Source organism: Microcaecilia unicolor, chromosome 1 (assembly GCF_901765095.1).
Source record: "Microcaecilia unicolor chromosome 1, aMicUni1.1, whole genome shotgun sequence".
In the NCBI taxonomy this organism is placed as follows: Eukaryota; Metazoa; Chordata; class Amphibia; order Gymnophiona; family Siphonopidae; genus Microcaecilia; species Microcaecilia unicolor.
Window position 1 is genome coordinate 311,546,829 of NC_044031.1, and position 16,309 is coordinate 311,563,137.

The 16,309-nt window shown below is 44.0% G+C and overlaps 1 protein-coding gene across 1 annotated transcript in view; it reads right to left on the minus strand.

The window, feature by feature from the left end:
• Positions 1–16,309, minus strand: part of LOC115473410 (voltage-dependent T-type calcium channel subunit alpha-1I-like) — a 935,734-nt gene that overhangs the window by 328,389 nt on the left and 591,036 nt on the right. Inside the window, 1 exon segment of the mRNA XM_030208356.1 lies at positions 1,843–1,994. Coding sequence (XP_030064216.1) covers positions 1,843–1,994 — 152 coding nt within the window.

Here is a 16,309-nt window from a genome sequence, read left to right on the forward strand (position 1 = left end):
AGAGACTAAATTTCAGATCCGTAGATGCAATGATGGAAAAGCAGGACTGGCTTGAGTATTCCTTATGGCACATATACAGGACGTAGCGAGCTGTAATTATGACCTGTGTGATTCACCCAACATGGCACCCCTACCCCCTCAACCATCTCCCTCTTGAAACTTCCTGCCTGCCCTTAGCCCCCCTTGCGAGACTACCTCTATAGGTTGAGGCCACCATTTTGAACCTAAAGCTCACATGGGCAGCAGCAACTGGGAATCACTGCTGCTTGCCCTATCCTAGACAACTAGGGCATCCTTCAGGTAGGCCTGGGGGAGGGTCTTTGGGAGGGGTGGATGCTCTTAGGAGAAGGGGGCTTCTTCAGAGAAGGAGGCTTGTGTGAGGAGATCAATGCGCTTGGAGGGGGTGATGTAAGGAGAGGAAGGAGAGATGATGGCCAAGGAGGAGAAGCAATGAATGCGGTGCAATTTTGACACCCTGCCTTCATTTTGCCTTGTGTGTCCACACTGGCACTACATACCTCACTAAATCTGGCTTCTAAGGTTCACCACTGGGTCATGGCTGAAACTTCCTTCTCTATACCATGTAAAATGAGTTTATCTTGTTAGGCAGACTTGATGGACTGTACATGTCTTTATCTGCCGTCATTTACTATGTTCCTATGTACCAGAGATGATGAACACTGCCTCTGCAGCATCCCCAGCCAGGCCAAGAAGCAGATAGTGGGTCTAAAAATCGATCCATGCCTTTCGGTGCAGCACTATTGCTAAACTGGTCTTCATCTTCCCCTTATGACCTAGAGTCATCTGGCAGCCCTGACTAGCCAAGACATGCCTTATACCTCACTTCAGTACAGGTCAATTGAAAAATCAACGTTGTACTTTTAACTCTTGTGTTACACTTAACAACTCAAAGGCAGCAGGACAGAAAGTACAACTATCTCCATTGAATTGGGTCTTTTAATCAATGATATGACTAATAAATAAATCAGCTCAAGAACAGCAGATAATAAAACTGAATAGCACAGTCTGGAAAATAAATAAGTTGCCTTATATAATTCTTACCTTAGACTATGCACACAATTATAAGTCAGGCTGTAAAAGCGCTTATTTAAAAACAATATAGCTTTGTTTCTAGACATCATTTCTAATATTGCCTACTGAAAATGACTCATACAATTCAGGCTATGGCCATTCTGTTCTTAGAACCATCAGACAATGACCAATCAATTATCTGAAGACATCATGAGAAGGAGAAAACTCCTCCTGAACATTCTCAGTCATTTTTACTGAGCAGTAATGGAGGGGATAAAAAGCAAAATGTACCAATAAACCAACCAGTTATGACATAGAAGTGACAAAACAGACACGCACAATCATTTTTGCAGAGTAATATAACTAGAGTATCATATTGGGTTGTAATGAGCTGGTCTATATTTTCTACCATATAAAAGGAGCTCAGTGATAGCCAGGACGCAAGAAGAATTCAGCAATGAGAGAGAGCACAGCAGGGGTTTAAAGCTCCTCAGATCAAACAGGATGCAACTGGTTCCAAAAGAGTCCAGTTTAATGAAATGAGATGGTGACCTCAATGCAACCTTGCAGTGGAGAATGGTGTCAAACTTACCAGCAGCCTAAGTGGCAACTATGGGCAACTGAGTTGCTGGCCTCATCACAGAATCCAAGGACTAAATACACACAAATACTGAGACAAGTGCCATGACATGATATACATGTATGTACTATGTGCACATGTATGTAGGAAGTGGGAGGCATAGGACTTGCATCTGTCTACGTGACAATAAATCAGTATCTCTTAAATCAGGCTGCCTTTTGCCTCACTACCTTATGATAACTATGATGCCATCGAAGATGTTGTAGGGATTGCGCAGGTAATCAAAGAAGCCAAAAGCTGAGAGCTTGAGGATCATTTCCAGGGCGAACATACTGGTGAAGACAATATTGCTGATCTCCAGGACATTTGTCAGCTCCTCGGGCTGTTCAGGAACATAAAGAAAGAAGGGGAATTAGTAAGTGGAAAAATAAAGCTGAGGTGCATAACTCCTAGTTCATGTACCACTTCCCTTCTTATAAGGGTATTAAGTGTTATTGTGTAGTTCTCCTTCCAGTCTCTTCTTTGAATCTTTTTAGTTTTTTTCTTATTCTTTCCAACCCAATAGAATGCTGGAAAAAATTACACATGTGACGGGTAATTCTATAACAAGTCACTGCTTTTACACTCCAAATGTACAGAATACTGACATATAGGTGCTCAAGAGTACACTTACCCATGAAAATGTCATTTGGGTGCCTAAGTGGTATTTATAAATTGGTACTCAAATGGTATAGCACGCATTTGTAAGGGGGGGGTCTTCACATGGGCAAAGCATAGGCAGAGCAGACATTTAGGCAACTGTGCCTGCCACTGTCACATTTGGCCACCCCCATTTTTGCCAGGTCTATGGCAGATGTAAATGGGGCGCCTAAATGTACACTAATTTGGTGCACACAATGCACTAGTATTTAATAAAGACACTAGAGTACCCAAGTGGCAATATAGAATAGGGTTTCACCCCTCGTTACCAGAACTCCTAAATGGAGGTACCTTACTGTAGAATTTCCCCCAAGGGTTTGAAAAGAATATATCTCCATTTGCCTGTTTGAAGGCAAAATAATTCTCTAAAAATTTAACAAATCCAGTGGAGGAGGCAAACAGTCTGAAAATGGACCACATCAGGCAAGGGATTCCAGAAATAAAGCCCCACAAAAAATAGCCCAATGCACTTCTATTGAAGAAGCAGTTCCAGCAGCTGTACAGCATACAGCTGTTGATGCACTATTACAAAGCAGTTAGGAAATTGCAGACACACGGATACTCAACTCAGACACCCACAACACCCACCCATACATATATGCACACAAAGATACAAACATGCACATACGAATATGGAATATACATATAAAACATGCATACCCATAACACACATGTATCCAAACATATATGCAAGCAAAACATATACACACAGATTACACACATAAAAGACATATTAATGCACAAAACAGACACATACATATATGGACGGATTGAAAAGAGAGCCTTGAATCTGTCTCTATAAACAAAGAACAAAACTACCCATATTCCAATATCAACTTTTTCTTAAGTTTTTTGATCTTTGCAAACTCCCCCTCCCCCAATAAAATTTTTAAAAAATGCTAGGTGGTATGCTCCATGTATTTTTTTCCAGAAAAAAAAATCCACCAAGGAGAAAGAACACTGAATCCCACGGCAGTTACACAAGAATAATGGGCAGTGGAAAGAGGACCATGGACTCAAGAGACAAGGACAGCGATATAAAGCTTCTTTAAGCAAGTTTATTAGTTGGAGGCTTGACACAGTACCGTGTTTCAGCCACAGGCAAGCTTCAGGAGTCTTCACAACTTGGTTTGCTGTTTAAAGACTTCACTATACAGCATGCTTGAGCGACAATAGAAAAACTGGTCTTGAAAAACACCTTTTATGGTTTGCTAACAGAGATCCGTGATGTCTGTGTTGCATATAAAAGTTGCAAAATACAGTGCATTTTTTTCTACCACATACCCATTCCACCTGCTGCCATTCCCCTGTTCTTGCTGGGCTGGTTCATAATGATTCAGATACGTATTTCATTTTCTTTGTTCTAAATTCTACTGTGAAACTTAATGACTGAACCATACAATTTCTTAATGGTTGCCATGGGCGTAGTTTGACTGTTTAATACCGGAGGGGGGGGGGGGGAGAGAGGGAGGGGAGAGGATGGGGTGGACATATTAGCATATTCATTCGTGTGTGTGTATATATATATATATATATATATATATATATATATATACAGTGGGGGAAATAAGTATTTGATCCCTTGCTGATTTTGTAAGTTTGCCCACTGACAAAGACATGAGCAGCCCATAATTGAAGGGTAGGTTATTGGTAACAGTGAGAGATAGCACATCACAAATTAAATCCGGAAAATCACATTGTGGAAAGTATATGAATTTATTTGCATTCTGCAGAGGGAAAAAAGTATTTAATCCCTCTGGCAAACAAGACCTAATACTTGGTGGCAAAACCCTTGTTGGCAAGCACAGCGGTCAGACGTCTTCTGTAGTTGATGATGAGGTTTGCACACATGTCAGGAGGAATTTTGGTCCACTCTTCTTTGCAGATCATCTCTAAATCATTAAGAGTTCTGGGCTGTCGCTTGGCAACTCGCAGCTTCAGCTCCCTCCATAAGTTTTCAATGGGATTAAGGTCTGGTGACTGGCTAGGCCACTCCATGACCCTAATGTGCTTCTTCCTGAGCCACTCCTTTGTTGCCTTGGCTGTATGTTTTGGGTCATTGTCGTGCTGGAAGACCCAGCCACGACCCATTTTTAAGGCCCTGGCGGAGGGAAGGAGGTTGTCACTCAGAATTGTACGGTACATGGCCCCATCCATTCTCCCATTGATGCGGTGAAGTAGTCCTGTGCCCTTAGCAGAGAAACACCCCCAAAACATAACATTTCCACCTCCATGCTTGACAGTGGGGACGGTGTTCTTTGGGTCATAGGCAGCATTTCTCTTCCTCCAAACACGGCGAGTTGAGTTCATGCCAAAGAGCTCAATTTTTGTCTCATCTGACCACAGCACCTTCTCCCAATCACTCTCGGCATCATCCAGGTGTTCACTGGCAAACTTCAGACGGGCCGTCACATGTGCCTTCCGGAGCAGGGGGACTTGCGGGCACTGCAGGATTGCAATCCGTTATGTCGTAATGTGTTACCAATGGTTTTCGTGGTGACAGTGGTCCCAGCTGCCTTGAGATCATTGACAAGTTCCCCCCTTGTAGTTGTAGGCTGATTTCTAACCTTCCTCATGATCAAGGATACCCCACGAGGTGAGATTTTGCGTGGAGCCCCAGATCTTTGTCGATTGACAGTCATTTTGTACTTCTTCCATTTTCTTACTATGGCACCAACAGTTGTCTCCTTCTCGCCCAGCGTCTTACTGATGGTTTTGTAGCCCATTCCAGCCTTGTGCAGGTGTATGATCTTGTCCCTGACATCCTTAGACAGCTCCTTGCTCTTGGCCATTTTGTAGAGGTTAGAGTCTGACTGATTCACTGAGTCTGTGGACAGGTGTCTTTCATACAGGTGACCATTGCCGACAGCTGTCTGTCATGCAGGTAACGAGTTGATTTGGAGCATCTACCTGGTCTGTAGGGGCCAGATCTCTTACTGGTTGGTGGGGGATCAAATACTTATTTCCCTCTGCAGAATGCAAATAAATTCATATACTTTCCACAATGTGATTTTCCGGATTTAATTTGTGATGTGCTATCTCTCACTGTTACCAATAACCTACCCTTCAATTATGGGCTGCTCATGTCTTTGTCAGTGGGCAAACTTACAAAATCAGCAAGGGATCAAATACTTATTTCCCCCACTGTATATATATATATATATATATATATAAATTAATATGCTAATATGGAGGAAAACTCCATTAAGATTTATACCCCTGTAACCATGTTTAAACTGTGGTTCCTGATGAAGCCATGAAGTGGGTGAAACGATCTGGGCCCCGTTGAATGAAAGCTATCAGTTGTAGTGTGGGGTTACCAAGCCAGCTTTGAGAAAGCTAAGTTTATCTATGCTATGCTGTAGCTTGGAAAGAGTTTTCTTATATTCAGCAATGTTTTGAATTATTGGTTCTATTATGAACAGTCCTGATTGCAAATAGAATGTTAGGTATTATTAGGAAAGGAATGGAAAACAAAAGTGAGGACGTTATAATGCCTTTGTATTAGTCCATGGTGCCACCACACCTCGAATATTGTGTGCAATTCTGGTCGCCGCTTCTCAAAAAAGATATAGTAGAATTAGAAAAGGTACAGAGAAGGGCGACAAAAATGATAAAGGGAATGGGACGACTTACCTATGAGGAAAGGCTGAAGCAGCTAGGGCTCTTCAGCTTGGAGAAAAGACGGCTGAGGGGAGATATGACAGAGGTCTATAAAATAATGAGTGGAGTGGAACGGGTAGACGTGAATCGTTTGTTTACTCTGTCCAAAAATACTAGGACTAGGGGGCATGCGATGAAGCTATAAAGTAGTAAATTTAATATGAATCGGAGAAATTTTTTCTTCACTGAATGTGTAATTAAACTCTGGAATTCGTTGCCAGAGAATATGGTAAAAGCAGTTAGCTTAGCAGAGTTTTAAAAAGGTCTGGACGGCTTCCTAAAGGAAAAGTCCATAGACCATTATTAAATTGACTTGGGGAAAATCCACTGCTTATTTCTGGAATAAGCAGCATAAAATGTATTGAACTTCTTTGGGATCTTGTCAGGTACTTGTGACCTGGATTGGCCACTGTTGGAAACAGAATGCTGGGCTTGATGGACCTTTAGTCTGTCCCAGTGTGGTAATACTTATGTACATCACTTAGGGAGAAATTCTATAAATGTTGCCCAATGTTAGGCACCAAGAAGATCTGCGCTATGATAGTATTCTACAAAGGGCGCACACCTTTTATAGCATACCAGGGGCGTAGTCAAACAGCAAATTTTGGGTGCGCCTGAGTCCAAGGTGGGTGGGCATGGAATTCATGCCTCCCATCTCTGGACCCCCCTCTGCTCTACTTTGCACTGCTCTCTGTCCCACCCTCCACCTGCAAGCCCAAAATATTAAATGCCTGAGCAGGAGGGGATCTACAAACCTCAGCAGCTGAAGATTTCCACCTGCTCAGGCTGTCAGCGCTCTTCCAAACAGCAGCCAGCAGCACTTTCCTCGATCTGATGCCACAGTCAGAAGGCTGTGCATGCGCAAAAACTAAACAGAGGGGCTGGTGTTGGTGTCAGCTCAAGTCAAGTGCTGCCAGCTGCCATTTGGAAGAGAACCGGCTGTCTGAGGAGGAAATCTTCAGTTGGCGGGGTTTGAGAATCTCTGCCAGCCAAAGCAAGAGTGCCACAATTTTGGGTGGGCTTGAGTCCAAATAGGGTGGGCATTGGCCCACTCATGGCTACACCACTGTAGAATACTAACAGTGCAGGTCTCACAACTAACTTTGGGTGCCGCATTTACGACTGCTGTAACCTGATGTAAATGCTGGCAAGGAACTAATAGCAATTGGGCATGTAAATGACCCTATTCTATAACATCGCATCTAACCTCTGGGAGTACCTCTTGATCTGCTCTTGCCTCTCCTATGGACACACCCCTTTTGAGTTGCATGCCATAAAATTTAGGTGCACGTTATAGAATAGGGTGCAGAGCATATCCATGTGTAAACCAGTGGCGTAATGGGGGGGGGGGGTCTTGGGGGCCTGGGCTTCACCAATTTGGGTTCAGGGCCCTACAAGGTCTGCTGGTTTGGCTGTCTAGGGGCCCCAAGCCCCACCTTCAGAAGCTTTCCTGTTGCAATATTTGCTGCCATGCTGCCTACCCTGCTTTTCCCCCTCCCCCATTCACATGCTCATTTTTAGTGAAATTGAGCATATACGAGCTTCATAAAGCACAATTCCATTAAACATGAGTATGTTTGCTGGGGTGGGAAAGCAGGGCAGACAGCATAGCAGCAAATATCGCCGCAGGAAAGCTTCTACTGGTGGGGCTTGGGGACCCCCACCAGCCCAGATATGTGAGGTTTAGGCAGGGGTCAAGAGCAGTGGGGAGGCGGGGCAAAATATCCATACTCCAACTTTGGGCTCATGCCCCCTCCCACATCGAGGTCTGGCTACGCCTCTGGTGTAAACCCAAATGAGTGCCAATTAACACCAATTATTGATTAACGGCTCATTAGATACTTAGTTTGCACACAGATCTGGAATTCATTCCCAAATTGGGTGTCCAAATTTTGGTGATCTACATAAAATGTGGGGGTTAACCCTCCATTGTTTATTATTTTGAACTTGTTACACTGCCTAATCTGATGAACAGGTCTAGGTGGTGTATGATCCAAAAGAATCAATAATGGAAAGTAACACCAATTGGAATAGGACAGGAATTCACACAGCTATTCAAGGGCAAACATGAACTTACAAGCTGAGTAATCATAAGAACATGTGTTGCCATACTGGGGCAGACTTAAGGTCCATCAAGCCCTACATCCTGTTTCCAACAGTGGCCAATCCATATTACAAGTACCTGGGAAGATCCCAAAACAGTACAATACATTTTATGCTGCTTATCCTAGAAATAAGTAATGGATTTCCCCAAGTCCATCTTAATAATGGTTTATGGACTTTTCTTTTAGGAAGTTATCCGAAACTTTTTAAAATCCCGCTAAGATAACTGCTTTTAACACATTCTCGGGCAATGAATTCCGGAGTTTATACATGTTGGGTGAAGAAATATTTTCTCCGATTTGTTTTAAACTTACTATTTTGTAGTTTCACTGTGTGCCACCTAATATTACTAACAAGCGATTCACGTCTACCTGTTCCACTCCACTAATTATTTTATAGACATCTATCATATCTCCCTTCATCCGTCTTTTCTCTAAGCTGACTTTTCTCGATGTCTGGTCAAATGACTGAACCTAGTACTTAAATGCTATCTCTTAAATAATTGTTCGCTATGAATGGGCAGGGGAAGATCATTCCAGAGTTTAGGAGCCAAGAAAAAAAAATGTTGTGTGTCTAGTGGATTCATAATGTGCTTGTTTAGGGTTCAGGAGGATGAAATGATGAGAATCCAGTGATCTCAAGAACCATGTAGGAGTATAGGGAACCATCTAGGAGGATAGGTATAGTGAAACACCCAAATAGTAAGCCTTATGTGCTAAGCACAGAATCTTGAAAGAGATATGGTATTCTACAGGAAGCCAATAAAGATGACTATAAAGAGGTATGATATGGTTATGTTTACCAGCCTGACAAAGAAGCCTGGCAGCAGAATTTTGCAAAGTTTGAAGATGTTTAAACAGATATTTCTGCAACCAACTTAAACAGAGTTGCAATAGTCCAAGCAGAAAATCAGAAAGGCGTGAATGAGTGTGTGAGGTTTCCTTGCCTCTGATCATCCCTCCTCTGATCACCATCTTATAACTTTCACACTTAAATCTCCTCCCTCCCAGTCCCGTCCCTATCCTATCTAATTTATCTAGGAATCTTCACGATATTGACCCTTCATCTCTATCCTCCCATGTTTCAAACCTCCTCTCTACTGTGGCACCATCCACGTCTGTCAACGAGGCTGTTTCTTCTTACAACAATACTCTATCCTCTGCCTTAGACACTCTTGCACCTTTGATGACCCGCCCTGTAAGGCGTACAAAACCCCAACCTTGGCTGACTTCTAATATCCGCTACCTACGTTCCTGTACCCGCTCCGCCGAACGCCTCTGGCGGAAATCTCGGGCCCTTGCTGATTTCTTACACTTTAAGTTCATGCTGACCTCCTTCCAATCTGCTCTTTTACGTGCCAAACAGGATTATTATATCCAACTGACCAACTCTCTTGGCTCTAATCCTCGACTTCTCTTCACCACATTGAACTCTCTCCTCAAGGTGCCCCTCCCCCAACTCCCCCTTCATTATCTCCTCAGACCCTTGCTGAATTCTTTCACAACAAGGTTCAAAAGATAAACCTTGCTTTCTCTACCTCACCAGCTCTCCCTCCACTAGTCCGTTCCCCTCTCTCTCCTTCCCCTCATTCCCTTTCCTCCTTTCCTGAAGTTACTATTGAGGAAACTACACTTCTCCTTTCTTCCTCAAAATGTACCACCTGTTCCTCTGATCCCATTCCCACCCACCTTCTTAATGCCATCTCTCCTACTCTTATTCCTTTTATCTGTCACATTCTCAACCTCTCACTTTCCACTGCGACTGTCCCTGCTGCCTTTAAACATGCTGTGGTCACACCTCTCCTTAAGAAGCCTTCACTTGACCCTACTTGTCCCTCTAATTACCGACCCATCTCCCTCCTTCCTTTTCTCTCCAAATTACTTGAGCGTGCTGTTCACCGCCGCTGCCTTGATTTTCTCTCCTCACATGCTATTCTTGACCCATTACAATCTGGTTTTCGCCCTCTCCACTCAACCGAAACTGCGCTTACTAAAGTCTCCAATGACCTATTACTGGCTAAATCCAGAGGTCAATACTCCATCCTCATTCTTCTTGATCTTTCCGCTGCTTTTGACACTGTCGATCACAGCATACTTCTCGATACCCTGTCCTCACTTGGATTCCAGGGCTCTGTCCTTTCCTGGTTCTCTTCCTACCTCTCCCTCCGCACCTTTAGTGTTCACTCTGGTGGATCCTCTTCTACTTCTATCCCTCTGCCTGTCGGCGTACCTCAGGGTTCTGTTCTTGGTCCCCTCCTCTTTTCTATCTACACTTCTTCCCTTGGTTCATTAATCTCATCCCATGGCTTTTCCTATCATCTCTATGCTAATGACTCCCAAATCTACCTTTCTACCCCTGATATCTCACCTTGCATCCAAACCAAAGTTTCAGCGTGCTTGTCTGACATTGCTGCCTGGATGTCTCAACGCCACCTGAAATTAAATATGACCAAAACCGAGCTTCTCATTTTCCCCCCCAAACCCACCTCCCCGCTCCCCCCGTTTTCTATTTCTGTTGATGGCTCTCTCATTCTCCCTGTCTCCTCAGCTCGAAACCTTGGGGTCATCTTTGACTCTTCTCTCTCCTTCGCTGCTCATATCCAGCAGATTGCCAAGACCTGTCGTTTCTTTCTTTACAACATCCGTAAAATCCGCCCCTTTCTTTCCGAGCACTCTACCAAAACCCTCATCCACACCCTTGTCACCTCTCGTTTAGACTACTGCAATCTGCTTCTTGCTGGCCTCCCACTTAGTCACCTCTCCCCTCTCGGTTCAAAACTCTGCTGCCCGTCTCATCTTCCGCCAGGGTCGCTTTACTCATACTACCCCTCTCCTCAAGACCCTTCACTGGCTCCCTATCCGTTTTCGCATCCTGTTCAAACTTCTTCTACTAACCTATAAATGTATTCACTCTGCTGCTCCCCAGTATCTCTCCACACTCATCCTTCCCTACACCCCTTCCCGTGCACTCCGCTCCATGGATAAATCCTTCTTATCTGTTCCCTTCTCCACTACTGCCAACTCCAGACTACGCGCCTTCTGTCTCGCTGCACCCTACGCCTGGAATAAACTTCCTGAGCCCCTACGTCTTGCCCCATCCTTGGCCACCTTTAAATCTAGTCTGAAAGCCCACCTCTTTAACATTGCTTTTGACTCGTAACCACTTGTAACCACTCGCCTCCACCTACCCTCCTCTCTTCCTTCCCGTTCACATTAATTGATTTGATTTGCTTACTTTATTTATTTTTTGTCTATTAGATTGTAAGCTCTTTGAGCAGGGACTGTCTTTCTTCTATGTTTGTGCAGCGCTGCATATGCCTTGTAGCGCTATAGAAATGCTAAATAGTAGTAGTAGTAGTAGTAGTAGTAGTGAGGTGAAGGAAAACAGAAAACACTGCATAAATAGCGGAGTGTGCAGAGATGCAAAGCTGAGTTTGACAACTTCAGAAATCTGCTGCTGAAAGGATAACTGAGTCTAAGGGCGCTCACAAATACCAAAAGTTAGATACAGCAAGAATGGTAAGATCAAATAAAATAGGAATCAAACTAGGTTGAGACTGAAAGATAGAGAACCCTTCACCCAGCAGGCCACAGTTTAGGCATGTTGGAAAGGGACAAAGATCAGTGCTAACTGGAAAAGTAGGAAAAATAAGTAAAATGTCATCAACATAAACAACAGGCCTTAATGTAAAATATTTAAATGAGGGTGGCTAATAGACTTAAGTAGAGAGCAAAGCTGATAGTATGGAGCCCTGTGGAACCCCAAATGTAAGAGGATATGAGGTACAAACACCAGAGGCAGAATTAATTGAGAAAGAACAGTCCAGAATAAATTAGAAAAAACAAATGAAGACTGTCCTGATCAATTCAGTATCAGAGAAGTAGGCAAATAGGAGCAAGTTGTCCACTATTCAAAAGTGGATGAGAGATTAGTGAGACAATCAAAGCGATATTAATCATATCAAAGGTTGAGCTTAGATTGTAAATCTTGAGAGGGCAGAGAAATGCCTACTATAAATGTAACACACCTTGGTGTACCTTCTGAAAAAGTGTGAACTAAGTCCAAAATAGTAATAACAACGTCAAGAGACCAGAAGGTGCCATGAGAATTCTTTACCTTATGTACTTCCAGGTGCAAAATGAAATCCATGCATGTAGTTTAGGAGGCCTCTTTTAAATCCATGCCCAGTTGCCCCCTTTTCCCTCTGGTAAAAGGTATGCATGCTGTGGACTGATCTTGGATAATGGAGAACGGAAGATAGTGGTATTTCTGCTGGTTTAGTCTGAACATAAGAATAGCCAAACAAGGTCAGACCAATGGTCCATCTTGCCCAGTATCCTGTTTCCAACAGTGGCCAAGCCAGGTACAAATACCTGGCAGAAACCCATACAGTGGCACATTTCTATGTTACCAATCCCAGGGCAAGCAGTAGCTTCCCATGTCTGTCTCAATAACAGACCATGGACTTTTCCTCCAGGAATTTGTCCATACCTTTTTAAAACCCAGATACGCTACCCTTTGAAAATTGTCGCCTATCCCTTTAAGGATAAAATTCTCCAGAGTAGTGGTTCGATGCAATGCACACAAATTTATCTCATGCATGTTCAATGTGGATATCCTAAAAACCTGACTGGCTAGGTGTGTCCTGCGTACTGGGTTGAGAGCCCCTACTCCAGAGACCTGCTGCAAAATGAGAGGTCAGCAAGGGAATGTGTACACTATCACAGACTTGTTGGTTTAATTGTGCTATCAAATAACTGCAGTAGTCATTGAAGATGTCTGTGATTTCTTTGACCTGTAGAATCCAGGGAACCTGCCTGTCCCTAGCAATTGAAAGCACAATATTGAAACACCCCTATCCCTACTGACAGCAATGCAGTTGGAAGACTCCTGCTCAGCTTAGAGGGAACATAGTCTATAGGTCAAAGAAATCACTGACATCTTCAATAACTACTGTAGTTATTTGATAGCACAATTAAACCAATTCATCTGCAAGAAAATGATTCAACAATTTAAAAAAAAATCACAGGGATGATATTGAGCACATAGCAGTTGGTGTTTTTAAGCAGCTGATAGCTACAGGCTAAATTACACCTGGAGATTGAATAATGGGCCACATCTGGACTCCGGAATTAAATATCTGGCCCAGTACAATCACCTGGAAGGTATGCCGGTATGGCCGATATTCAGTGCTGTACCCGCCTACCTATCTAGGCAAAGTTAAGACAGCCTTTTGTGTGGTCCACTTGCCCGGTTAGGTATGCGGTTGCTGGCACTGAATAATATAGCTGGTGCCCACATATCTCCTGGTTCTGCCTCGACTCCACTCTCTGTCTGCCCTTGCTCTGCCTGGAGAGAGCTGCAGCAGGTTTTGTCAATATTAAGGGGCACTGACTGGTTCAGTGCAGCAGAATATTGCTGGACAGCCTGCTAAGCCTCTCTTGCAAAGATAAATCACTTTGAATATTAACTTCCATAAAGATTTATTTTCAAAGCCATTTAGTCAGGTAAAATTAAATGGCTCAAAATTGCCACCCTCCCCAATTTGCCTGGCTGAAAGTGTATTTGGGCTTTCACGAAACATACTCTTTTATCCACATTAAAAAGAGGTGTTCCCAGTGGCGTGTTTAGAATAAGGAAGTAAAACAGCGGATGTGATTGACATTTTTGAAAGTAAGCATGCTATTTTATGTTCACCTCTCTTCCCTGGCCTCCGCTGCTGCACAAATAGCTGCTGTTGGCTTTCAGTGTGCATACATTATACCAGCTAAGTTTTCAAAGGTAGGGTATCCACTTAGCTTTTGTTTGAAAATCAGCTACAAAAGCATCCAAATACTTTGCAATTATGCAAACTACTCCTGCCATAAGGATGCTTTTCAATATTATGGGCTTGGCTTAAAATTGCCCCTCTTCTGTCTGCCTCAAAGCAGAACAGGAGAATAAAACAGTACATCTACATTCGATGTGTGCTGTTTTGCAGTTCTCTGTGTGCTACGTGAACAAACAGGTAGAGAATGTGTACGTGATTTTAGCGTACGTACCTAGTGGTTCCTAACTTTCTCTTTACGACTATTATTATTTTAATAGATTTTTTTACATTTTATTTATGAACTTTTACTTATGTACCCAAGATAAATCCGGATATCAAGAAATACAAGTATCAAAGAAATGTATAAATACAAAGAAAGCAATCAAAATGATTACATCAGCAAAGGAAATCATCCATTTATAAACACACAACATGGGGTCAGAAACCCAAGACAGAAACTATGGGGTCCTTTTACTAAGATGCACCAAAAAGTGGCCTGCGCTGCTATAGACGTGTGTATTAGATGCGCACAGGTTTCATTTTTCAGCGCATCTAATACACACGTCTATAGCAGGCCTTTGGGGGGGGGGGGCGAAAATGGACGTGCGGCAAAATGAAAATTGACATGCGTCCATTTTGGGCCTGAGACCTTAACACCACCCATTAATTTAGCAGTAAGGTCTTGCGCATTAACCGGGTGGTAATCATCAACGCACATATAATGCCGATTACCACCTGCTTAGTGCCCTGTGCCGGAAAATTTCCGGTGCGCCTACTGGTCGCGTGTACAAAATGAAATTACCGCCCAGGCTTAGTAAAAGGACCCCTATTAAAGGAAAAAACTCAATACAACAAGAAACATTCCCTCCACAGATATTAAAAGTGAGTTCTCAGAGCCAGAAAGCCTTATGCCTCCTCTTGAGAAGCTCTGGATACATCAGACTCTTAGAACACAAAAAGCTAACAGTTCTAAATTTAGAGGTCGATATTCAAAGCGATTGAAGTGGGCAGAGAGGCTAAAATTGTTTGAGTTCAGACATCATTTAGCAACATTTAACTGGGTAGTACTGCTGAATATCAGCACAGATCTCTCCGTACTATCCTGATAGTGCTGAAGCAGCCCAGAGGCAGAGTCGGGGTGGAACTGGCATTTATCTTCAGTGCTGATGCCCACATACAGTAGCTAACAAGCACATAGAACCACATTAAAAACAGTCCTATCTTTGGCCCAGTTAGCTATCTGGGTACCAGCAATGACTATCAACCAGCATCCCAATAACCCAGGTATCGACCTGAATATACCTGTGGTCTCCTCTCCCAATTACAGCAAACTCCCCTCCCTCCCCCAAGAGCACTGCCCCCCAACAAAAGTCAAACCTCTCTCTATCTCTTTTCCTGAGCACTGGCCCACTCTCAAAGAACCTCATCCCCACCCCCTGTAGGCCCCCTTGGGCCTTCCTTAGTTCCTAGTAGTGTAGCATAGGAGGAAAAGGAGCAATTCCCCTTCATTGCTGTCCATGGGGGCTCCAGCTTCAAAATGGCTGCTGTGACCTCTAGTAGCAATCTCATGGTACTACCGCTAGTACTACAGAACTGCTACTAGCAGTCACTGCAACCATTCTGAGGTTGGAGCCCAGTGAGAGGGGATTGCTCCTACCCTTACTACATTAGACCCTCAGAGATCGTTAAGGTAGACCCAGGAGTCTACAGGGAGTGGAAGTGGGGAGGTCTTCTCAGGGCCACCGAAAGACTAAGAAAGGCCCAGGGAAAGGCCGCCCCACCGCCCTTGTCGTCGTCCCCCACCGCCACCGCAGTCCCCGGTCTCACCTGCCTGCCCTCAGCTCCGTCCGCCACCGGGCCCCCTGAACTAAAATCGACAGCGCCTCAGCTGAGTTCCGTTTGGAAAGGCCTCTCTTCGGGCCTTCCCTCACTATGTCCCGCCATCGTCTGATGTAACTTCCGGTTTCCACGAGGGTGGGGGCGAAGGGAGGCAATCTGCCTTTCCAAACGGAGCTCAGCTGAGGCGCTGCAGATTTTAATGCAAGGGGCCTGGTGGCGGACGGAGCTGACAGCAGGCAGGTGAGACCGGGGACTGCAGCGCCGGCGGCCTGACCCCGGCGTCAGGCCCCCCTTGGAGGCCCGAGGAATTTTGTCCCCCCTGTTCCCCCCTCTCAGCAGTCCTGGTCCTTCTTGGGTGGGACAGTGTCCAGGGCAGGAGGAAGGGAGGTGGACTCTTTTTGAAGGGCCCAATGTTCTTGAGGGTTATGTGGAGGGGCATTTTCAATATCAAGTCTAAGTTGGACTTTGGACGTTTTGCGAAAAACACCCAAAATCCGAATAGGAGAGAAGGTCATTTTCGAAAGAGAAAAACGTCTACCTTTTGTTTTCAAAAATACGGTTCTGAACTTTTTGTGGTTTGGACG